The 25,716-nt window shown below is 48.6% G+C and overlaps 1 protein-coding gene across 1 annotated transcript in view; it reads left to right on the forward strand.

Moving 5' to 3' along the window:
• Positions 1-591: 591 nt before the first annotated feature.
• Positions 592-25,716, forward strand: part of Txndc5 (thioredoxin domain containing 5) — a 29,435-nt gene continuing 4,310 nt past the window's right edge. The window contains exons 1-7 of the mRNA XM_059263149.1: positions 592-856; positions 5,198-5,347; positions 11,107-11,212; positions 17,725-17,821; positions 20,045-20,160; positions 22,602-22,688; positions 23,271-23,411. Of these exons, the coding sequence (XP_059119132.1) occupies positions 630-856; positions 5,198-5,347; positions 11,107-11,212; positions 17,725-17,821; positions 20,045-20,160; positions 22,602-22,688; positions 23,271-23,411 (924 nt within the window). The 5' untranslated portion in view covers positions 592-629. The remainder of the gene's footprint in view (positions 857-5,197; positions 5,348-11,106; positions 11,213-17,724; positions 17,822-20,044; positions 20,161-22,601; positions 22,689-23,270; positions 23,412-25,716) is intronic.

The raw sequence follows: 25,716 nt of genomic DNA on the forward strand, positions 1-25,716 counted from the left end.
GCTGTGACTTTAGCCTCTCCTTTTCGCCCTAAGTGAAGGCAGGGCTGAATAACAGAGGTGCTCCTGGGAAGTGGTTTCATCACACCCCCTGAGGCCAGGCCCTCAAATCACAGTTCAGCTCTGGCTAAGAATCTTGACTCATGAGAGTGAAACCCCACCCACTTTTGCCCATTTTCCTCCTTTCTGCTGACAGCAGCTCAGCTTGGTCCTGAAATCTCGGGGTCTTGGTGTGTGATTAGGTCAACAGAGGCTGCCACTGACCGCTGCCTTCACTGCTTGGCCTCTACGTTCCCAACAGGGAAACGAAGGAAGTAAGGCTGCTGAGGGGCTTTGGGAAGGTGGAGGAGCTCCACGAGATGGACCGGAATCGGACTGGGATAGCCCTGGAGGTGCTGCACGAAGGACCCCAGGATCTGAGAGACCTCTTCCTGGCTGCTTTTGGGAGAACGCAGCAAGTTGCCCCGGGAGGTCGGACAGGCCATGGGGCGTGCCTCTGAGAGTTGGGGCGTGGTTGGGGCGGGGCTCTGGGACGGAGGCGTGGTTATGCGGTCGTGGGAGGAGCCGGGGCGGGAGGTGGCGCCGCGGAGGGGACCCGCGGCCCCGGGCGAGAGCTCGCCAGCCCCGCCGCGATGCCCCCGCGCCCAGGACGCCTCCTCCCGCCGCTGGCCGGAATGCCGGCCCTGGCTGCGCTCCTACTGCTGCTCGGCGCGCGCAGGGGTGCCCGGGCCCAGGAGGCGGCGGCGGCGGCGGACGGCGGAGCCGAGCAGGACCCGCACGCCAAGCACCTGTACACGGCCGACATGTTCACGCACGGGATCCAGAGCGCCGCGCACTTCGTCATGTTCTTCGCGCCCTGGTAACTGCAGCTCCCGCAGACCGGCGGGGCCGGGACCGGAGACCGGGGGAGGGCGCGGGCTGTGCGGGGGGCGTGGGCCGCCGCGCTCGGGCCTCGCCGCTGACGTGGCGCTAGCCGCCGAGCCGAGCTCGAGGAAGGGCGGGCCTCGAGGGGAGTCCCGGAAAGGCCTCTCCGCCCCGCCACGCTGCTGGAGCCCAGACCCCCCCCACACACACACACATGCACACATGCACACATGCACACACACAAGTCCCCTGCCCAGCTCCCCCAAACTTCCTGTGCTGGCCGGACGCGGCGGGAGCCCGGCGACCACGTGCCCTAGCCTGGAGGGTCCTCCCTGCTGGCCCTTCAATACTGGGTTGGATTGAAAAATCTAAGGCCCTTCCAAAATGTGATTTCCCACTCTGTGTGTCGAGGGTAGGAAGAGATAACCTAGATAGAGGAGTGGGGGTACCCCGACCCCTGGGAGCCCGGAGTAGTTCCAGTTCTGGAGTCCCCGCTGCACACTGGAGTGGCTATGAGCTGTATTCTCAAGGCCTTTAACTCAAGGCTGTCTTCAGTCACCTCCTGTTCTTTGCTCTTTCGGGGGCCCGGTCAGTTGGAAGGTGTGAGGTGAGGTGGAAGTTTTTGTAAAAGTCATGCACCTTCATGCTTCCTTTCTCCATTTGGGGCTTCCTGGTGCACCTAGCTGCTTTCAATCAAGAGTACTGTACCTCAGGAATTGTTCTAGACACAGCAGTGCTTTTCTGTTGGGGCCTAGATGCTCGGAGAAGTTCTCTCTGGTCCAGAGCAGAAAGCAGTGTTTAGAGCGCAGGCCGCTTGAGATGTGGGGATGTGCTGGCTGTGTTTATTGCTGAGCAAAGTGCTCTTCCCCTAGCTCGGCAGGGACTCGTGAAGGAAAGGGGGTTAAGCGGTTAAGAAAAATATATTTGTGGAATCCAGCTTATTCAGTGGTTGTGCCTTCCAAAGTGGGAGAAACTTTCTTTTTAACCCTATAGTGGATTATTTTTGCATTTCAATTCATTTGGGGTTACATTAGCTTTTAAGGATCAGTTTGGCTCACAGCCATTATCCATTAAGAATGCACAAATGGAATACATTGTTTTACGTTTGTTCCCAAGGACAGCTGACTTGAATCTGTAGCCCTGCTAATGAAAGAGAAAATACTGGTAGCTTGCAACAGTCAGTGGGTGTTAATAGTTACTCTGCACCAGTATTCTCAGAGTAGTGACTCCAATTAAGTACACCTCAGGATTTAACTGCTGCCAGTTTCAGTGGAATCAATCTATGGGTTTTTAGTTTTATAAGGATAATTGACATGCAGATAGAGTTAGGTTCTCTGCAGTGCTGATGGAGTTTTAATTTTAGAATATTCCCAATAAATAACCAGCTAGTCTTTGCCAGTCAGGGGAATGGATATCACATAAATTCTTTTTTCATTGTATTTAGGTTGCTGCTGCTCTCCCCAAAGTAAGCCTTTAGTTGTTTGCCTCTTACTACTCCGCTAAAATATTAGAGATATGTAGGTGCCCACCATGGCCTTTGAGAGCTAGATTTTTTTGTTGTTTTGAAGGGAAGTTGAGACAGGACCTCTCTGTGTAGCCAAGTTGACCTTGAACTCACAATCTTCTTGTCTCGGGCTATGGAGTGCTAAGATTTCAAAATTAGACTTTTAAGAACAACATGAAGTTCAAGATAGAAGACACTGGGTCCTGTCCCCACTTCTTTCTCAGTTTGAGTGCCTAGAATGTTAGATGCCTACGGGTGATATTGGGGGCAAGGACACTGTGTAATGAAAACATTGACCTGTGTCTGTTTGTTCTAAGCTTGGTGGCTGCAGGACTGTCCTGCTGTTCATTTTGTGCCAGCATCAGATCACAGGGCCTGTAGTGCCAGTTTGTGGGTCACACTGAACCTGGGGACAGTAAGGTCAAGATTAAGGTTAGGTGCCTCTGCTGTCCCTTGGCCCCAGGCCACCTTCTAAATGCAGCTAGCTGTCTCAATGGTGCCGGAACCACAAGGGCTCCAAAACAGAAATGCCAGCTAGATAGAGCCAGTGGATTCATCAATGCTCCTGGGTGCGGAGGGTCGTGCCTGCTTGGTGATGGCCCCAGATGGTCAGTTTAACTTGGGGTGCAGAGAACTAAATCTTTATCCTCAGTTCTAATCTTGTATTGTCATAAGAGTCTTTTCACGGATGCAGAGGAAGTGTCCAATTCTAAAAGATGAGATTTCCTCTAACATCAGAACTGCCCTTGGAAATCCCTGTGGCAGTCACCCTTCAGTCACCCAGCAACATCTCATAACCTGGTTCTGTTCCACCATTAGAACCAATCCTGCTTTCTTTGATTAAGTACCAGATGCCACGAGGAGCAAACAGGAACATGGGCCAGCTGGGGAACAGAAAGTCCATGGGCCCCATTGTGTACACACTCAAGGAGTCCTTGGGTCTTGGCTTTTTTTTTCTTTCCCCCTTCTTTGCTATCCTTTCTCCCCAACCCACAACCTTGCTGAACTAACTTTGCCAAATTCACAGAAGTGAAGTCCTCAAATACAGTTTCACTGTGTGGGTTTTCACCTCATTCGTTCTGCTTCCGTTGCCAAGCACTTATTGCACACCGAGTGTTTGGACAGGACGGTGCTGGCTTTCTGGGCTCTTATACCAAATACATAAAGAAAATACCGATGATCTTCCAGAAAAGGGAATGATGCTGTATGTTAGGCTTTTATTTGTTTATATATTTTTATTTATGTGCATGTGTATATCTCTGTGGGTTTGTGTGCCATGTGTGTGGGTCCCCGAGGAGGCCCGAAGAGGGTATCAGAATCCATGGAAGCAGAGCTACGGGCAGTTGGGATGCCTGGTGTGGGTGCTGGGTCTTCTGAAAGAGTAACAAGTGCTCTTAACTACTGAGCTCTCTCCAGTCCTATTTCTTTTGGGCCTTTATAAAACAGGGATTTGTCTTAACATCTCAAGAAAGTGCTGCTGGGAAAACACATTAGCTTTAAGCCAATTTTTCAGGACTACCTTTAGATGGCTGTTTTGGAGGTCAGGTCTTCTGTCAAAAAAGAGGCTTGCCACAGATTTTATTGAGACATTATTGAGTCAGCACCAATTATCAGTACATTGTTTAAAAGGATCCCTTCAGAAGGCGATACGGCAAGTGGTTATGTCATAAACACAAATCACTTGTGTATTAGATAAGAAACCACAGCCCTGTGCCTAAGTACTGTGTGATCGCACTCATTCAGAACTCAAATGTAGTACAGTGTACAGATGAGAATGCAAGACGATGGTCAGCACTGCCCTTCAGGGCCCGTGACAAGAGAGATCCTGATGCCGTAGTGCAGTGCATAGAGAGGCAAGAAGCCACGGCCTTGCTGGTATTAAATGATAGATGATTTTAAAATACTTGTGTATAACTAATCACACAGTCAATACCACATATTCGATTCTACCAGACTTAGTTGTTCGGAGGACTGGGGGTGTAGCTCAGATGACACAGTGCTTATCCGGTGCACAAAGCCCTGGTGTGATCTCCAGCACCACATTAGGCTGAGGGTGGCTGGGCACACGTGCAGTCCCAGCGCTTGGAAGGTGAAGGTAAGAAAGGCAGAAGTTCACGGTTATCCTCAGCTACATAGTGAGCTAGCTCAAAGCCAGCCTCCGATACCCAAGACCTACCTGTCCACATAAACAAATAATTTAAATGTATTTAGCTTAAGGCTTCTGATGAGAGAAGGTGCAGAGTTGATTAATCTTGAGATCTCCTTGCGTCTGTGTACATTTGGATATGTAGTAGAAGAGACCTGTCCTTGTAAATCATGGAGCAGTTACAGCAGAGTGCTAAGCCGGTTGGGAGGGCAGGGGTCTGAGACTTCCAGAAGAGGGGGAAGAGAAGAGAGTGGGTGCCAAGTAGCCTGGGAGCCAAGGAAGACTTCTTGGAGGAAGTGACGCACAAATCAATCTGAAGGACAAACAGAAACATCCAGGTGGAGTTTAAGGACATTCTTGGTAGGCTGTACGTACGTATACCGTGAGCTCCAGGGGCTCAGCAAGTTTGTAATTTTCAGGAAATTGAAATACTGCCGTTGGACCCGTAGGCCAGCTGGAAGTCAAGGGGGTAGTGTCTGGACGTAGAGGTAAAAAAATAATGCTAGGACAGTAGCCTGCAAAATTTTGATTAATATGGAGAATGTTGTCATTGTGAGCTATCCATCTGCTGCATTTTGAGAAAAGCAAGGGTGGAGAGTTGATTGCTTGGTGGAGAAGGCTGAGGTAGTCATCTGGACACCCTGGGACCTGGGCCTCAGTGTGCTCTTCCTCTGGCCTCACTGTAGGTGTGGACACTGCCAGCGACTGCAGCCAACTTGGAACGACCTGGGAGACAAGTACAACAGCATGGAGGATGCCAAGGTCTACGTGGCTAAAGTGGACTGCACGGCCAACTCCGAGGTGTGCTCCGCCCAGGGGGTTCGAGGCTACCCCACGTAAGTAGGGAGAAAGAGAAGGCATGCCTCTTTGTGCTGTGCTTTCCACGTTTGTGTGTCCGTTGTCCGTGACCAAGGAACGCCCAGGCTGAACTGGTAACTTCCTTTATAGATCTGAATCCCTGAGTGTAAGCAGGCGGTCCCTGCTGTTAGGACAGATTATGTTGAACAGTGTTTATTGTAGACACCTTTTGTGCTTTGCATGAGGAAAGCCTTAATTAATCTTGGTTGGCATTTCCCATTTATGAGAAAGTGAGCATTTGCAGGGCAGTGGTGGGGTCTGGCTGCCTGAGATCCAGCCCCATGTGATGCTTCAGATACGTTTTACATAGCCTGCTAGGCCTTGGGTATCACTTCTGGTTTGAACTGTTACCACTACTGCAGTTCTTCCTTTTTTTTTTTTTTTTTTTTTATTGATTCAAGATCTTTCCTAAAGTTCCATCCTCTGTGGCTAGCAGCACGTCTCTTTCTGTTGGAAGGAGGGTGAGGGTAACAAAGCCTCACAAGCAGCTACTGACTCCCTTGACAGGCATCTGCATGGTTTGATAAACCATGACTGGCTGCTACAGTCTGGGTGAATGTCCCCGAAAAACCGGTGTGTTAGGCTGTCCAGCTGTGGTGCTGTGGGGAGCGGATAGAACCTTTAGGAGATGGGGGCTGGTGGGCGGTAGTTCTGGGCAGCTGTGGTGCTGTGGGGAGGGGATAGAACCTTTAGGAGGTGGGGGCTGGTGGGTGGTAGTTCATTGAAATCGTGTCCTTGAAGGGGAGATTGTGATTCAGCCCTCTCCTGTTGTCTTTTATGTGTTTGTTTGTTTTTTGTTTGTTTCATATCTGCTGCGAGGAGAGAGTCTGTTAGGTTTTATCTTGGTACAGACCAAAGGCAACAAATTCAAGTTCTCTCATGGCCCCAATCATCTAAAACAGAGTTAAAAGCCACTGTTTCTCTTTCTAAGCTGATGATCCCAGGTCCTTGTTAAAGCAACAGAAAGCTGACTGACAAACTGATTTCTTTAGAAAGGAGGTTGTCTTCGTTCACTTCTATTGCTATAGTTGCATTGTGGACTGGATAATTGACACAGGAGTAAAGCTGTATTCAGCCTTCAGGTCTGGAAGGTCAAGGTTGATGGGCTCCATGTGGTGAGGCTGAAACTGGAGTCACAGTGGGCTGAGAAGGACAGGTGTTCCTGAGAGGGAAGCTGTCCTAGTTCCCTGTTGCTGTGATAGAATACCCCAACTAAAGCAGATGAGAGGAGGAGAAAGTTTATTTTAGCTCTGAATGCTACATTATAGACTGTCATTGTGGGAAAATCAAGGTGGATAAAAGTTGAAGCAGCTAGTCACATTCACAATCGAGTCGAGGGAGGATCTAGTCACATCCACAGTTGAGTCAAGGGAGAATCTAGTCACATCCACAGTCGAGTCAAGGGAGAATCTAGTCACATCCACAGTCAGGTCAAGGGAGAATGCATGCAGGCTCATTGTCAACCAGGTTACTCAGTAGTTCAAGATCCCTGGCTTAGGGAATAGGGCTACCTATAGTGAGCATGTTTTACCACATCAGTGTAATCAAGACAACCCCTTCCCCCCAGGCATGCCCACTGGTCAACCTCTTCTGACAATCCCTCACCAAGACTGCCTTCCCTAATGATTCTAGATTGTGTCATGTTGACAAAACTAGCCACTGCAGAAGCTTAACAGGGTTCTACAATTGGAGGTGTTCTGTACTGCAACGTCAGGACCCCATGGATGCCACCGACAAATTTAAAAACACTCACCTTGCATTTTGCATCCTGACTCATTTAGAAATCTAGTCCTCCTGAGTAAATCAGAGTGTGTGTGTGTGTGTGTGTGTGTGTGTGTGTGTGTGTGTGTGTGTGCTTTTAAAGAAAATGGAAATAAGCCCAGACTGTAGTGAATGTGGTCCGAGAAGGACCCCATGTTGATTGGGGCTTGCAGAAGTGATCGAGGACAAACTTTTGCTTGGTCTTGGCTTTCACAGAATGCGGGAGGCAGAGTGCTGTGTGGGTGGCTGCATTGAGGCAGGTGGGTGTACCTGTGTGTGCTTTTACTTCCTTTCAGACAGTCCCATCTCAAACAGTGTTACAAAGCCTTATCAGAAGATGGCTGGAGATGCCTGAGCTCGGGCTTTGTGTCAGAATATGGGCTTTAAAAACATTTTCCTTCTGGTACGTTTAAATGGAGTACGAGATTAGAGAGGGAATCCGTTTGGACTTCATAGCCCCAAGAGATGGCTGACTATGTTCAGGAAAATATATAGAGCGTCTCTTTGAGCCAGGCAAGAATCAGTTGTTTGGGTGGAAATGCTGAGCAGGGCTGGCCTGAGTGGGGATAGCACCTGTATTGGTCTCCAGCAGCTGAAACAGCAGTTATTTCCTGACACTTCGGGGGCTGGAGTATAGTTAAGGTGCTGTCAGGCCAAGTTCCTGCCCAAACCTCCTTGGATTTTTTGTGCCACTTTCTGACTTCTCAGGTTTGCTGATGTCTCAGCTTCCTGTTACTCTTACAGAATAGTAAAGATACTCAGAGGATTAAGCTCCTGGCCAGTGGAAACCAGAGTGAAACTTTGTCTCAGTTCCCCCCCCCCCCCAAAAAGAGAAAAGGCTTATTTGCTTGACAGTTTTGTAAGTTTTAGTGCCGGGTCAGTTGGCCCTGTTGCTTTCGGGCTTGCAGCAGGGTGGCACTTGGTCACAGTGGTGTGATAGAGCACTTACTGTCAGTCAAGCCGAGAAAGGAAGGGGAGGGAAGCTCAACATAGACCTGAGTTGTCCCACTAGGCCCGCTTCTTAAAAAGTCCCATCACCTCCCAGCAGCCCCACAGTGGAGAACAGGCCTCTGATGGATGGGCCCTTGGGAGACTTTAGAGCCAAACTGTGTCCCCATCAACTCTTTACATCCTTGACCTTGTCTGCGCAGCTGTGTGTTTAAATGTCCCTTTTGTGTGAGGTCACGAGTCACATTGACCTCTGTGAAGGCCTGGGTCTGAGTGAGGCCACATCCTCAGGTTGGGTTAGGCTTTTAATAGCTCTGTTTTGGAGGTCACAATCAAACCTCTAGCACGTCAGTTACGGTATACTTCGTAATAGTCTGTGCAGAGTGACGCCCAAGTGGGGATTTTCTTCTCTGTAGCTTCGCAGGAAGAGACACAGATCACCAGGAGACACACATGTCCATGGAAAGTTTGTAATAGACAAATTGGGGGCTAAACTTGGGGCCAGTAGCCTTCACTCCATCCACTACCTCTTTACCTATGTCAACTGAGGATTAAAGTTGGGGCTGCAGACTAATGGGCGGGTCTGTAACAGCTCTCCAGACCTCCCTGGGTCCTACCAACTTACTAAGGAAGAATCTCAGACTTAAGGTTGGAAAGATTCTTTTAATCCAACAAGAGATTTTTGTTTTTCTCAGTTGTGTATCAAATTAGAACCTCCCCCGCCCCCCCCCCCACACCAAACAGGCTAGATAGATCTTAATTATATTTTAACTTTAGCAAAGAAACAACAACAAAATGAGTTTAAGCCCTGGTTCTCTCAGGTATTTTGAGAATTCATCTGTTTCCTGCTCTGAAGCACTTTGGTGTGGAGAGGCACTTACCAAGAGGGAGAGGGAGAGGGAGGTGGAGACATAGAACATGCGGCTTCTATGTCTCTGGGACCCCAGCTTTCCTTGCCAGAGCTGCAGGAGGCCCTGTAGCGGGTGCAGATGATCTTCTAATTGTGACAACGTACCTTAGCTCGCTAGACTTTGGTTTTGTTTCGGGTGGTTTTTCTTTTCAGACGGGTTCTCACTATGTTGCCAAGATGACCTGGAACTCAATTTCTAGGCCTTGTGCTTAAGAGTCACTCACCTGCCTCGGGCCCCACAGTGCTGGGATACTGAGTGTGTGCCTCTCTGCCTAGCTTTCATATGTTCTTCACTGGAGGTACAGGATAGTGGCTAGGTCTGTTAGACTAGCTTTTCCTTGTGTAGAGGTCCCATGGTAGTTTGGCTTGAGATCCTTCACCTTCATGATGGGGCAGAAGCAGCCCCATACGGCCATTCCACTCACGGCTTTCGGTGCGGTAAGTTACAGGGTCAGGTGACTTTACCCACCTGAGGCTCCTGTGTGTGCTCTGAGCGCTTGGTAGGCCTGGAGGGATGTTTGTTAAGTGGTCGTTTTCCGCTTGCTGTGGCTTTTAGTTTAGGATGTGCTTGTGAGGGGGTAAACCTGCTGTAAGCTGAGGTTCATTGTCTCGGAGTGCCTGAGGACGCCGGGCATCTGCTCATGTGTTCTTCATAAGGCCAATCTGCCCTCCTAACTGCCAGCTTGAGCCAATGTGCTGTTTTCCCCCTTCTTTGGTGCTGTTGGATGGAGCCTAGTGTCTTGTGTGTGCTAAGCAAGCCCTCTACTGCGGAGCAGCGTCATCCCTTCTTTTCAGACAGGCTTTTACTGTGTGTCCTAGGCTTGCCTCAGATTCGCTGGCCTCCTACCTCAGCCTTTGGAAAACTCCACCATAGAGTGGGGTTTCCTTGTAGAGCCATGGAACTTCATTTTAAGGCTTCTGTTTGAAAACCTTCATTTAAAGGGAGCTTACCTGTCTGCTAATGGGCTGAATGTTCAAGTCTTGGAAAAACATGCTGACGTTCTAAACCCCAATGTGTTGGTATAGGAGGTGGACGTTACTAAGGGGGCTCCAGACAGTTCTCTTGGCTTTCCTGACACGTAAGGACCCAAGGAGAGGGCGCCATCAGGGAACCAGAAAGCCACCATAGACACTGGCTAGCTTACACTGAATTTGGACTTTTGTCTCCGGAACTATAGGAAATGAATTGTTTTGCTTTATGGGATGCCAGGCCAGTCGTATTGTGTCACTGTAATCCACACTGCCTGTGACACTCCACCTACCTATCTGAGTTGTGCACATCCTAACTTAAAAATCTGTTTCTGAACATTGTGTCACCTCACAAAATCCACATCATTGCTGGGAGGTGTTAGGGGGCTCCTGGGTAGGCAGGTTTACTCTAACAAGCCCTGGCCTGCGTTTCTTTCTTTTGACAGGAGCCCCCTGTTTAATATGTAGTCTTTTCTAGGCCTGAGTGGAGTGGTCCAAGACCAGGATGTGTGAATTCATCCTCTGGTGATGTCTTTTGCTCACCATCAGAGGAACTGTTCCCCCATCTCTGAAGAATCCTCAGAGACCAGTGAATAGAAAAGATTCTTGCTCTGTGGGGTTGCAAGCGAAGATAGGGGGACTGGAGTGGATGGCTGGGGAGTGTGAGGGACTCTCGCTGGGCTGCAGCAGCTGGAGTGCCCTGATGATTGGGATCCATCAGTGACTGGGTGTCCATCTGCCACAGTGGCCTGCAAACACTCCAGCTGCAGAAGAGTGTTTTGTCTGCTGCTGCCCAAGGGAGGCCGAACAGCAGCCCAAGGCCAGGAAGGATAGATAAGGGATACGAACAAGGTGACGCCTGGGAGAAATACTGAAGGCAGGTTTAACTCACAGCCTGCATCTGTACGGAAGTTCTCACCTCGTTTGAGTAACACCAGAAGTGTGTGCAAGTTCAGGAGCATGGGGACACGCTGTCTCCTGCGACATCGGCTGTTTCCCTTTGAAGCTTTGTCTGAGTGGCAGCTGGGTCCCTGGCTGCAGCCACTGGCGGCTCCATTACTGTTTCACTGCACGGGTTTGCTCTCAGCCCAGAGCGGCTTTGAAACTTTTAAACGTCTGCTCTTCCTGATCTGTTGATGTTTTTTTCAGCCTAAAGTTTTTCAAGCCTGGCCAAGAAGCGGTGAAGTACCAGGGCCCTAGAGACTTCGAAACACTGGAAAACTGGATGCTGCAGACACTGAACGAGGAGCCGCCTGTGAGTGTCCCCACCTCCCTCCCTTTACAGCCCAGAGGCCAGAAGAGGTGAAGGCTTATGATTCTTTATGCAGTTGTAAGTGGATCCTCTCTGCCGCTGCCACTTCACGTTACTGAATGAGCACAGAGGAGCTCAGGAAACAGTGTAACACTGGAGCATGTTCTCTTAAGTACAAGATGCAAGGTACTGAGTATATGGGAATCCTCCTTCTTAAAAGAAGCAAACGGTGGAATTTCCATAGCATGTTCATTGGATACCTCAGCGGGGTGTATCCTGTTGTCAGGACAACTGTAGATTTCTCAGTCCATCATACTGATCCCTTAAAGAGCTATTCTTGGTTTCCTTGGACAAGAATGAGATATGGATTCTTCCTAACAGTCTTCAGTTCCTTATCTAAAGTCCTCAGGTGGCTCTGTTTACTTCACTGTGTTTCTCAGTGTGTAGCCTAGGCTGGCCTTGAACTCAGGTCCCCCCGACCCACTACCTCCCCAGAGCTGGGGTTATAGGTGTGTGCCACCATACTTGACCTTGTGTCTGATTGCTTGCTCCTTTTGTAGCTGAACACGTTTATTTGAGACAGTGTTTCTCTGTGTAGTTTTGGTGCCAGTCCTGGATCTCGCTCTGTAGCCCAGGCTGGCCTCGAACTCACAGAGATCTACCTGGCTCTGCCTCCCAAGTACTGGGATTAAAGGTGTGCACCACCACCGCCCAGCGAGCTCTATGAATTTTTTATGTGAATGTTAGATTTTTTAGTAAGCTATCATAGTTTTTCTACTCCATTCTGAGTTGCCTAGGTGGCAGCTGGGGCAAGACTGCTCCCGGTCCTTGGAGGCTGTTTCAGATGGCTTTGTCATGGAGGCCATCCGTAACATCTGTCTGCTTCCCTGAATTCTTTCATTGAGGCTACAGCTGTCCTTTGCCTATAGCAGACCACCATGGTTGACTGTCCTTGGCCAACGGTGGGCTTATCTCAAATTTGTGGGTTTACTTTTCAGTTTTCCTTATGCCATTCAAGACAAGGCAGGACTACCAGGCTGGAGGAGAGCCTCCCACAGTCTCCAGGTTCCATTTTTATTTAAGCACCTTTCTTAGAACTGATTGCTAATAACTTGAAAACAGTTTCTTCATGTAGAATATTCGAACATGTACAAAAGTGCAATTTTCCCTTTTTGTCAGCCTTGTCTCCCCTTCCCCTTGATCCCTCCTGCATCCGTCCCCGGGGAATGTCATTTGTCAATATTTCAGGACACAGACACACTTTTTGCTTTGTAACATAGCCACTACATCACTTTCACATGAGTGCAGTGAGCAACCATGCATTTGTACCAGTGGCTGGCTTGCACCACCTGGAGTCAGGTGAGACCAGGTCCAGAACAGAGTCTCCTGTTCAAGCCGGTGCTTTCTCCTGATTCTCCAGCTCCAGCTCCAGCTCACATAGCTCTCTTGGGCTTGCTCCCACTGGCTCTCCATAGTGTGGCTCTTCCTTTGCGTCTCGATCCTCAGCTTTCCAGGCCTGAACTGGCTTTACTAATGATATAAAGCTCTTAGTAGATGCTCATGTGTTTTCCTGCATCTCGCTATGTGAAGGTCCCATCAGAACACTGTAAGAGTGTTACTTACTAAGGATGATCTGGAAGTCTTCATTGTGTTCTAAATCACAATGATCATACACAGTTCCTTGTCCTTCTGTCTGTGGATGGTTAGATAAGGGTGGGTGGACTTGGATGGTTTGTGGCGTGGTGTTGGTGGGACTGGAAAAGTAGCCAGCGTTCCCTGGTTTCACAGCTCTGGTGATTGTCACGAGCATCAGGAATTCTGAGTACAGCTGCAGGGAGAGCAGTTCATTGAGGCTGCTTTGTTGTGTTGGAGCTGTGTGCTGACGGGAAGGCTGTCTGTGGCTGCATGGGGTCCTGACACTTGGGTTGAGCTCCACTTCTCATTGGTGCCATTTTCAAGGGTGTGTGCCCCTCTCCAGTCGTGGTCTTTACTCTGTGGATGTCCCAGCTCATCAGAAACTTGCCTCCTTCTTTCGTGCTTCCGTAGCTGACCTTTAAAACCTCCATTACTGTGTCCATAGTGTTGAGGAGTTGCCTGGAGACTGCATTCATTTTAGGTAACCGGAAGCCACAAGCTTCTGGGTGGATTTGCATCTTTTTCATGCTGGAAAGCTGCAGGGACAGGTGGGGTTTTCATATAGATTGAAACAGCATTGTTTTCTCTCTGAAAGTGTTTCTTTTTCAGAGGGTTAGGTGTGTGGTAAGGGAGAAAATTTTAAAGAGGAGATAACAGTCTCAGAAAAACTTTTAAAATAAGCTTTACACCAAAGAGGCCTACTGATGGGATGCCTTGTCCTGCACATGGTGTCAGAAGGAGAATAGATGTATGTAGAGGCCCGCCTCCCCATTGGGAAGTACAGGCTGGGAGGGCAGTGGGCTAGCCAGGCTCAGCACAGATGTCTGGAGGGTTTTTCCTCGTCAGTGTAGGAGAGAGAGGCTGCGTGGATTCTCGCCTGTGGCGTGCCAGGACCAGTCACTTAGGCTTCATGTTTAGTGTCTCTGAGCAGTAGAGATTCAGATGATCACCGGGAAGAATGACAGTGGCAGCCTGCTTTCTGGTGGAAAAGTTTAGATATGCACATTTTTGAGGCACTGTAAATTGAACCCAGGGCCTTGACTCGAGGCAGGTATTCTAACTCGAACCATACTCCCAACCCCAAATAGGTGCTCTTTCTATAGAGCATTCTTCTTTTTAAAATTACATTTATCTACTTAATTTGTGTCTGTGTGCATGTGCTGGGGGTGGGAGTGGGGGATTGTATTTTGATACATTCACATCTGTGTAATGAGATGGCTTGGGGATGAGCCCCAAGTCTAAACATGAGGTTCGTTGTTTCATAGTTTTGGTATATGTGCCTTTTATGTACGTCCCAAAGGTAACTTTTGTTCAATGTTTTTAGTGTGCCTACTTTCTGACTTCAGTCTGTGACACGAGGCCAGTGTGGATTCTCCATTGTGGTACCTGTTGTGAAATATTAGTTTAAGATGTGTTACATTTGTTTATGCTGTGGAACGTTTGTTTAATGATGCAAAGATGTGTTGCATTCTTTATGTTGCATTTGTTTAACTCTGTAAAGCTGTGTTACTTTGCCTGTCTAAAACACCTGATTGGTCTAATAAAGAGCTGAATGGCCAATAGCTAGGCAGGGGTAGCAAGCAGAGAGAATAGGAGGAGAAATCTAGGCTCAAGAAAATAAGAGGGAGGAACGAGAAGAGGAGAGGAGGATGCCAGGGGCCAGCCACCCAGCCAGCCATGGAGTAAGAAGGAAAGAAAGATATATAGAACAAAGAATGGTAAAAAGCCCAGAGGCAAAATGTAGTTGAAGAGAATTGAGATAAATTAAGTTAGAAAAGCTGGCTAGAAACAAGCCAAGCTAAGGCCGTGCATTCAAATTCATGCATTCATTGTTCATAAGAGACCTAAGAAAACAAGTGTCTGTGTATTTATTTGGGAGCTGGGTGGCAGGCTCCAAAGAGTTAAAAAACGAACTACAGGTACCTGCTCAAAAAAATTCAGATTTTGGAGTATTTGTGGTTGGAATTAAGGATGTTGACTTTGTAATGTAGACAATGTCATGGTTGTTTGTTTGTTTTTGTTAACTTGACACAAACTAAAGCTAATCTTGGAAGAGAGAATTTTAAGTGAGAAAATGCTTCCATAAGATTGGCCTGTAGGCAGGTCTGTAGGGCATTTTCTTGATGAATGATTGATGTGGGAGGGCCCAGTGCACAAAGTGGCGGTGCTACCTATAGGCAGGTGTCCTGGGTTCTGTAAGAAAGCAGGCTAAGCAAGCCATTGGGAGCAAGCCAGTAAGCAGCACCCCTCCATGGCCTCTGCTTCTGCCCTGACTTCTCTCAGTGATCCACTATGATGTGGAATTGTAAGCCAAATCCTTTCCTCTCCGAGTTAGTTTTGGGTCATGGTTTTCATTACAGCAACAGAAAACAACCAGAACATACACTTTTATTTAAATGAAAAATCAAGTTCTTAAAATCTCAGCTTGACTAGATACGAAGCAATTTAAGAACATTGAAAGATGTATTGAGAAAACCCAGGCTTTTTAAAAACAATATTTATCATTACCAAACAGTAAATATATTAAAATGCTTGTGCTGCAGAGGCAGCTCAGAGAGGCTTAGTGTGTGAGTCAAGGGGCATTGGGTTTTCAGCCCTGGTCTTCTGCTCATTTCTTTTTAAAAAAAAAAAATGTGTATTTTTATTTTTCATTATGTATATGCATATATCTGTGTGGAGACATGTGCACATGAGTATAATTGCCTTGGAGATCAAAAGACAGTTGGAGACCCAAAGCTGGAGTTACAGGTGGCTGTGAGCTGCCTGAGTGGGTGCTGGGAACGAAAACTCTGGCCCTCTGCAAAAACAATACACACTTAACTGCTGGACCGTCTCTCCAGCCCCCTTTGCTCATTTCTTATTGCTAGAATTTTATATTCGTTTATTCTTGATGGATGACTAAACCGGATGTTGGTAGAGATGGTAAGCCATCTACGTAGCCCTGTCCTGCTCTGTCCTGCTCAGCCTCAGGAGCAGATACGTTCTCAGCTGGGAGATTAGCTGCTTTTGTCTCTGTGGCGTCTTACTGTGTGTGGTTCTCTGGGCATCTGTGTTAGTAAACAAATTTGCAGGGGCGGTTATGATGAGGTGGCTGCTGACCTTGATCTCATCTCCTTAATTTCCCTTGTCTTCTCCACTGCCATCCTCTCTAGGCTGTCTTTGGTGAAGAGGGCCCCGTGGAATTGTAGTCTGTAACCCATATGTGTTCTGTGTCACTGGTCTACTTTCCTCAGCTGAACCCTGATTTTTTTGCTTGTTTGTTTTGTTTTGGTTTTTTTTTTTTCGAGACAGGGTTTTTCTGTAGTTTTGGTGCCTATCCTGGATCTTGATCTGTAGACCAGGCTGGTCTCGAACTCACAGAGATCCACCTGGCTCTGCCTTCCGAGTGCTGGGATTAAAGGCATGAGCTACCGCCGCCCGGCTGAACCCTGATTGTTACATCCCCCGTCCTTTCTTCCTACTGTTGGAATACTGTGTGTTCAGTGGATTCCACACATACAGTAAAGTGGGAAGCTTCACTTGTGGCAGGGCTAGTGCTGTGGGCTCTCCATACCTCCTCCTTCCCCCACTCTCACTATTCTGGAAATTTTATCGTCATTGTCTGGAGGACCTCTACAAGACAGATAGCATCTATAAGGTTCCAGTGCAAGGCTGCATATTTACTGCCTTGCACTGGAACTCCACCAGGGCCTGTAACATTTGCTCCCCGAATCTATTTCTCCTTCAACGACATCCAACTCAGCTTCTCCCTGTCCCCTACACTGTGAAGGTACTCCTCTGGTTCTTTATGGTAGTCTACTGTGTGTTCCTGTTGGGGAGACACATCTCTTTCTGACATTGAGCCATTCTACTGTTCTCCAAACCTCATGACTTCTGGTCCTCACTGGCATATGCCACCTGGTGGGTTGTCTGGGCCTCTGTTGCCGGTGATGCCTGGCTTGCTGTCAGTGGCTCTGGGCTTGGGCTGTGGCTCCTGGATCTCAGCCTGATGTTCACGGTTCTGAGGATGAAGTGACTTGGACTGACCGAGGCTCCTCCCAGGTGTGAAGGGAATGAGGCCAGAGCTGCTAAGGGCTCTCTCCAATTCACAAGCTTTAAATAGCTTTTTTATAGTATATTGTTGTGATTTCTATTTTATCACTAGTTATTATTAGATCTCCCATTGTGCTTCATTTACAAATTAAACTGTCACAGGCGTGCATACTCAGGAAAAGCAGCAGATGCGGGCCTTGAGTCTCTCTGTGATTTCAAGCAGGGGTTCTTGGGATGTGTCACCTGCAGTAAGGACCAGCTGCTGTGCTGGCTGTGAATTTCTGTCCCCAACCTTGTCGTGTGAGTTGCCTTCTTAAGGTTTAGCTCACCAAGCCATCCCATCCAGTCCTCTGCTTCCTGTGGCTTGTTGGGTTCTTGGTTCTTGTCACTCTGGTGGCGTCTCCCCATGTTCTCCTGCCCCTGGGACGAACCGAGGGTCAGGGGACCTGTTCCCTTGTGATTTCGCCTCCAGCTTTGCCTGTTTTTCCCTCTGTGTGTCTTGAGCGCCTACCTGTCTGGAGTCTCTCACTGGAAATTTACCTTGAATCCCATGGGGAATCTCAGACCAGGTCCAAGAAGAGGGCAGGGTTTGGGGTTGTGCAGACATCACCTTGTTTGGTTGGTTGAGTTTGGGATGGAGGCGGCTGTTCCGAAGCCTCAGCCCTATAGGGTGAGCTTGGTGCTAACGCACCCGGAGTACTTGTGGAGGTGATTTCCCGTCTGGCCTGGCTCAGCACAGGTGTGAGATAGACAGGTGAGGACTGTTCCAGACAGGGACAGGTACACCTCCCTGCATCAGTGCCATCCTCAAGGACAAACTCACAGATGATTGTTTTGCTTCTTCTTAGACGCCAGAGCCGGAAGCGGAGCCACCCAGAGCCCCTGAGCTCAAGCAGGGGTTGTATGAACTCTCAGCCAACAACTTTGAGCTGCATGTTTCTCAGGGTAAGGATGGAACTGGTGGCCGTGGGTCTGGGCCGGCTTTTCCCCTTGCTGTTTGAGGGCTCAGCATCTAGTCACAACCCCATTGTCTCTTCAGCACCAGTGGACTGTTGCCTAATGAGCGTGCTCTTACGTAGCACTTTCCTCCTCTGTCATCCTTGTAGGCCTGCCTAAAGCTCTGCTAAAGCTGTGAGCACGCTAGGCGCACACAGCACCCTCGGATAACAAAGTCTTTATTAATGGTAGTCACGTGTTTACAGGCTGGAGGCAGAAGCAAGCACATTTTTTGTTTAAACAGTGTAGTTGGACTGTTACAACTATGAATCAAATTAGGTGTTCTTTATACACACTTTTTGGAATTGGTCTCTTAAACATCTACCTACAGTCTCTACAGTGAATAAAACACAAGCCTCCCTTTGTTAACAGTGGACATGTTTCAGAAGTTGGCTCAAGCACATATAGCTAGAAAGCAAACACAGCTTCCTTGCTGGCTCCATTATCAAGTGCTGCCCTGGAGAGAAACCCCCCTGGAAGACTGGGTTGTAGACTCTGTGAAAAAGAACTTAGACCTGTAGCTGCCCGGGAAGCTTGTGCCTGGCAGGAGCCAGCCCTCCTCCACACTACCTGTATGATTCAAATACTTTCTCCTGGCGTCTTCCAGTCCTACTCGGATGAGTTATGTAGTCTGTACCAGCACTCCAGCAATGGGACCTTGGTGTTTCCCCTAGTGGGAAGTCAAACTAACTCAGTCTCTGTGTAGAATGTACACCCGAATCACCTTGACATAGACAGTCTCCCACAGTCCAGCTGAGCCCTACCCAGAGCAGGTGTCTCCTGCAGGACACACCCCACAGACCCCACATGGTGGTGTTCCAGGGCTCACTGAGGCTCTTTCCTCAAAAGGCAGCCACGGCTCCCTGCCCTCGCTGGCTTCCCATCAGAACTGCTTGGGTTCTGGGGATTCAATCTCCATCCTGCTGCCCAGGGTAAGTACTCCACATGTCTGCGAAGAGATGGTTTTAGCCATGATAAGTTGCTCATAATTTCCAATAAGTGATTCATCGTTTCCCTGAAATGCATTGTTGTCATAGCAAGAAGACCATAGCCTCAGCCATCAGTGTGGCAGGTCACCATCCCACTGCCTGACATCCACTGGGGCTTCCCTCCTGATTGGAGGTTGCTGTCAGCCTATGCAAAGAAGAACAGCCAGATAAAAATCTCCAGTGTCCAGAAAATAATGTTGTGAGGACTTGATTACTTTTGGTTTTTTGTTTGTTTTTGTTTTTTTTTTTAAACTATCCAGGGGGTTATTGTTTTTTGTTTGTTTGTTTTTTAACCTGGTTTTTGGCAAAATATAATGTAAGTGCAGAAAGCCTATTGTGCACCACCCACATCCCAGGCTGCTCTCCCATTCTCTCTCCAAAGGCACTTGCCCCATGTGTGGGCCCATGGCTTTTCTTTATGGCCTCATAGCTCAGGTGTGTGTTACTAAACACTAGACTTGAGTCATCTGACTTATCACGGCTCAATTTAATGCTTTTCTTCTTTTTTTCTTCCAAGTTTATGTTGGATTTCATGCATCTTAAATGCTTTTTTTTTTTAAACCTCACTGAAGGCTGAGAATGTCTGTGTAAGGCTCTGTTGATCTGTATGGTCTCCAGCATTTCTTCCTGTGTGGTTTACTGAGTGCTTGGTTTGTAGACCTGCACAATTCCCCACAGTCTGGACTCTGGACTCTGATCAAATAAATCTCCTGTGGATTCACACATTTCCTTGCTTTGTTTTTCCCATATATGCTTTTGGGATGCTGGAAGGCCTCGTGGCTGCTAGTGACTCCGCATGTCTGTCTCTGTGATTGTGATTGGAGCCGCACTGATGGCCACTGTCTGCTCCCTCCCTCGTCAGACTTGTTGGTGCGGACCTCATTTTTACCTGTAGCGTTAGGGTGGGAAAGAGGCAGGGTAAGTGTACAGTTCTTTACCCTTCTGCCAGTTTTCTCAGTGTGAGTTGGTTCTTTGTCACCCTTCAGACATGACAAATTTGATTTTGAGTTACTGTTTTGAACTCAAATATAAACATACACAACGGTGAGTCCCTTTTTACCAGCAGGGTTTGAGATCTGTGAGCAAGAGAACAGGGCTGTATTCTTCAGTTCAGCATCTGGTCTCTAGGATCGTAAAGCTCAACACTTCTTCCCCTTCCTCTCTACTTCGGCCTTCCCTCCAGGCGACCACTTTATCAAGTTCTTCGCTCCGTGGTGTGGTCACTGCAAAGCTCTGGCTCCAACCTGGGAGCAGCTGGCCCTGGGCCTTGAGCATTCCGAAACTGTCAAGATTGGCAAGGTAAGTGCAAACCCTTGTTAAACTGCAAACAGTCTGCTTTGGGCTGGGTTAATTAGCAGAGTAGCCCATTATTCATTCCGTGTACAAAGTCGGAAACTTGATTTATTAATTATTCCAGGTAAGGTACCACTTGACAATTCATTTCACCTTCACAGATGGCAGCCTGGTTTGGGAGTCTGCTGGCTTTTCCACAGCCTGGAGATAAATTATGGCCTTGGCCGATTTATTCTGAAGGGATGGCCAATTCTGAGTTGGCAGCCCTGAAGCTATATAAAGATATGGGGTAGAGCCTTGTAGAAAGTTCACTGGACGTCCATAGAGCTCAGCCAGTAGCTTTCTTCAAGCTTCCTTTGCACTGCCGTCCACAGTTCCTTCCAACTGTTCATACAGAAGAGCCAGAAGTAATGTGTAACAACTTCTGTGTGTTCAGGTTTTCTAGAACTATCTGGAGCAGCTCCTGGGCTACTGGGCATTTTGAATCTCATTGATTTTCTGACACTCACCAGCCACTCTTTATGGAATTCCTCAAAAGAAAATCTCCTTTTTCCACTTGGCCACAGGGCTTATTTGCATGCAGAAGTGGAGCTGTGTATCTGGGTGTGACAGTCAGAAGCAGAACCTCGGGGTTGGATAGACCTGGCAGGCTGGCCTTGGTCGAGATGTCTCCCCTCAGATCCCCCTTTGCAGAAGGGAAACGGGGTGAATTGTGTAGTCAAGACGAGGAGAACTGGCTGCTTAGCATGGCCCCTGGGGTGGGGATGCTGAGTCAGTTGGCGTTCTCATTGCGCGTTGTGTGGGTTTTCTTGGCCTGCCGTGTTTCCAGTGCCCTGTTGTATGCTGTGATTACTTCAATCATGGAGCGTTGTGGGGAAATGCACATCACCTTGCATTCTATCTTGCCCCAACCTCTGTGTCCTTACTTGGATTATTTTGTGGGGTTTTATGGGAAGTGATTTATCCAGGCTCTAAGCAGAAGCAGGCATGAGCAGCAGCAGCAGCAGCTGTGAGAGGCCTTCATTGCTGGGCACTTGGGCTGCTTTAGACAGAACCCTGGAGAGTGCTTGTGCCCCTCGCAGACGTAGCCTAAAGCTCCCTGGACTTCATTTTAACACTCTAATGGCTCTCACAGCTCTCTTACAGCTTAATGCAGTTTAAAACCTTTATTGACATACTAAAAACCAGCTTAGCTCTGCTTGGCTAATTTTCATGCTGGTAAAATTTTTAAAAATAATGCTTGTAAAAATATCAGGCAAGCAGAATCTTGATTTACATGAAGTAATCTGAGCGAGGCCTGATGTTACAGGTCTTTTAACTCCAGCTATTCTGGAGTCTGAGGCAGGAGGGTCACAAATTCAAGGCCAGCTCTGGCAATTTTTTGAGGCTCTTCTCTCTCAAAATAAACATGTTTTAACAAGGGAGGGGATGTGGCTCAGCAGTAGAGTGCTTACCTCTATGCACAGGGCCCTGGGTTCAGTTCCCACCCAAACAAACAGCTACTGTAATTGTCACTTGGACAAGTTATAGTGCCACACTTCCCAAATGTTCTTATTCAACATGACCTACTTGCTCCCACTTGTGCTGTGGGATGTCTTTCTGTACACTGTGAATATGTGTTGCTCTGATTGGTTGATAGATAAAGCTGTCTGGCCAATGGTGAGGCAGAATAAGGTTAGGCGGGACATTGGAGCTGGAGAGAGGGGAGCAGAATGGAGAATTGGGCAGATACTGAGAGCAGCCACCAGGAGAAGCAAGATGCGAAAGCATGGGGAAGCCACGAAGCCACGTGGCAAGACATAGATTAATGGAAATGGGTTAAGTTATAAAAGCTAGCTAGCAAGAAGCTTGAGCCACAGGCCATACAGTTTGTAATTAATATAAGCCTCTGAGTGATTGATTACAAGCGGCTGTGGGACCGTGGGTGAGAGAGATTCGTCCGGATCATGGGGCTGGGTGGGACACAGAGAAACTTCTATCTACACACTTGTGGGGGTATATGCACAGGAATCAAACGGCAGGGACCCACGCATGTCACTGAACTGTGTCCCCTGCCTTGATCTGAAACTGTAGAACTGAGTGACAGTAGGTTTCCATGTCACTGGGAACTGCCCGGGTGAGTGTCTTCCTCACAGCAGCCTGGCTCACACCCCCTTCCCCAGGTGTCAGGCTTCCTAGGCTTCCTAAGTCTGCCATTTTCAACTGAATTCAAATAAATCCTGGGTCTTAACTCTTGTCACTATGTGCCATTAGCGTGGGTGGGGGTGGCTTCTAGGCAAAGTCTCCCTAAAATTTGCAGAGTGCTGCCACAAATACTATGGAATCTGGAGTAAAACTGGTTTGTTTGTTCATTTGTTTTGTTTTTTCCTAAGTATAAATTGTCTGATAATGCTTTTTACAAGGCTGTGAGGAAACTTACTGGGTGCTTGATTGTACTTGGCTCACAGGTTGACTGCACACAGCACTATGGACTCTGCTCAGAAAACCAGGTTCGAGGCTATCCGACTCTGCTCTGGTTTCGAGATGGCAAGAAGGTATGTATGTCTTCAGCTCCTATGTGCTGTGTGGGGATAATCCTTCCACTAGCCATTGTGGCTGAGTTGCTGGGAAATGGCTGCTGTCCACTTTTGGAGGAATGTGTACGTGGAATGCAGTATGTGTGTTTCCCTAACTAGATAAGACGTAGTAGATAGGAAAACGGACATTTGTCAAACTGTTCTGAGGCATTTTTGGTAGCTTGGGTTTTCATTGGAATTAGACACCTACCTGTGCTCTGGTATGAACACAGACCTGCTGGGCCTCGGAACAGTAGTAATGCTTGTTCTCATTGGGGGTCTGTCCCTGCCCCTCTTCCATGCCTTGCCCGTGGTCAGCATCTCAGAATTCTCAAGAAAGTAGGGCAGATGAATGGCTAGCCCTTACTTGAGACTCTGATGATGTATAGCTTGGGGGGCAGGTAGGGGTAGGAGGTGGGTGTTGTGGAATCTAACTTCCCATCTAAGTGGGAGCAGGCAGATATCACAGGAGACACAAAGCTGGAGCTGAGACCCCTCATGGGGGGAGGCGTGTGACTTTGAGAACGCTGACAGCGTCACCGTGGCCTGTGTCTTGGACAGGTGGATCAGTACAAGGGAAAGAGGGACTTGGAGTCACTGAGAGACTATGTGGAGTCGCAACTGCGGGATCCAGAGGAGGCCCCCGAGACTGTCGAGCCCTCCGAGGCCCCCGTGCTGGCTGCTGAGCCCACGGGTGACAAGGTGGGTGTCTGTCAGATGGAGGGAGATGGTCCTGCCTCCCTACAGAGTCCTCTCACTGCATAATGATTTCTCATCTACATTACATTCTTTGCATGGTCAAGGTCAGCAGAAGTTTCCCTCAGAGAAACCTGAGGTAGATGTGAGACAATCCTGAGAGGAGAAGGCACTTGGTGTGAAAGTCCTCCAGAGTTGGTCCTTTTGCCCTGGTTCCTTGGGGACAGTGTATGTGAGGTTCACTGCAAAGCCTTTCCTGCTGCCCTGGCCCCATTCCTTTGACCCCAGAACTGGCTGCTGTCATTTTACTATGACCCTGTAGCAAAGGCTCCTGGGAGATCTGCAGCAGGATGGGCTGTACAGAGGACTGGATAGCCAGATCACAGAATATTTCACTTGTTTCTGCTGCCTCTGCCCTTATTCATTCCAGATCTTGGGTTTTAAGATTTATTCTTATTTGAATTCAGTGTATAGGTGGATGTGTGTATGTGCAGGCGCGTGCACAGGCCAGAGGCATCTGATTCCCAAGACCTGGAATCCCAGGCGTTTCTGAGCTGCTCAGTGTGGATGCTGATAACCAAACTCGGGTCCTCTGCAAGAGCAGTGTGCACACTTAACCACCGAGCCATGTCTCCAGCCCCAAGGGATCTTGGGTTTTCGACTTTTAGTATTTTTAGTTCTGCATTTATCAAGCTTCAGGCACATTCTAGGTACTCTCATAGGCTGCCAGGAAAACAAACAAACAAAAACCCTTATAACTGTTTTCCAGCCTGTGAAGGGTGCAGGGTCTCTGGAGGAAACAATGAGAAAATGTATGAGCAGGTGTCACGAGGCTGTGACAAGCGTGTGTGCAGGGTAGCCAGCCTAGAGAGAAGAGAAATGAGCGTTTGCAGAACTGACAGTCAAAAGTTGCCAGAGGGGGGCGCGGGTGAGCCAGATACAGTTGGGAGAGTGAGCTGTTGTGTTCAGAGCAGAGCCCCAGCCAGGCAGGAAGGCACTGAGAGGAACCAGTTCCAGTGGTGCAGTGGGTGCCCAAGAGGGGCAGGGATAGGAGCTGGAGGGTGGAGCCATAGCAGGTTTGAGCAGGTCATCTTCAGGAAGGTGCCCTGCAACTGCTGGGGTGAGGAGAACTGTTGCTCTGGGCCCTGAAACACGAGGCGACCCCAAAGTAGGGGTGAGGTAGTGGGGGGAGGAGAAGGGAGCCTAAGGATCCCACTCCAGTGAGGATAGTTCCTGGGGAGCAGGAAGCAAGGGAAGGAGGGGTCTGAGGTGACTCAGATTTCTGGAGTTGCTGGCAGTGGTAGCAGATACTCAACACAGGTAAGAAGGGGGTCTGGTTTCCAGGTTGTGCGTGTGTGAGGGTAGAGACAAAACCGTGGGCGGTCAGTACAGAACTCAGGACCAGAGCAGGAGGTCCACACTGAGTGACAGGTACCAGCTAAAGTGCATGGGAGGATGTGTGTATATTCTCTGTAAATTGTCCAGTCATTTCATGTGAGCAAGCCCTGAACTCTGGCATAGGGACCAACGGAGAACTGTGTAGACCTTTTTGCTTAGCTTCCACCACTGAGCTGTTTTCTTGACAGTGAGACCCTGGGGGCCATGGGCAGGGCTGGTGAGCATGCCTTGTCCCCTGGGATGAGGGCAGTGACCCACTGAACACCCACTGTGTGTAGAGAGGGTGAGACTCACTGGGGCCAACACTCAAGACCCAATACATTGAAATTGGAAAAAATCCGTGGTGTCGGTTGCTCCTGCCCCTCAGTGGGCCAGCAAGAGCCTCCCTCAAGCACAGGGACCCGTTTCTTAGCTGTGCTCTTACTGGTTGCGGACAGCCTGAAGTTTTTGGTTTAAGAAATGTGACCACATACAGATGTTAGAGGAACATGTGTGTCATGATGGCCATCCCTAACAGGGTAATTACACGCCGTGAGTGCCTTCTTCGCACACCATGGCTATTTTTAACAAAGCTTTCCATCACTAATCGGCCTCTCAGAGAGCACGGCTGCTTACTGTGGACATAAGGATGGTAGTGTTTGCAGCAGCCCACTCAGTCTGGGAGTCTCCAACAGCACACTGAGCTGTGCCATCAGTGCCCCACAGCGGCACCCTCACCGGACTGCTGAACTTTTATTAGAGAAATACCGTGAGATCCCATGAAGAACTGTCGAGATAGAATTGCTTTAAAATGCCTGTGTGAAATTCTCCAGCCTGCATTGGACACCGTACGCACACTTATTTTACACACCAGAATAATTAGCCCATTGGTATGGGTGTGATTAAAACCACCAGTCACATCTGTGCTGCTAGG

Source organism: Peromyscus eremicus, chromosome 5, assembly GCF_949786415.1.
Source record: "Peromyscus eremicus chromosome 5, PerEre_H2_v1, whole genome shotgun sequence".
Lineage (NCBI taxonomy): Eukaryota > Metazoa > Chordata > Mammalia > Rodentia > Cricetidae > Peromyscus > Peromyscus eremicus.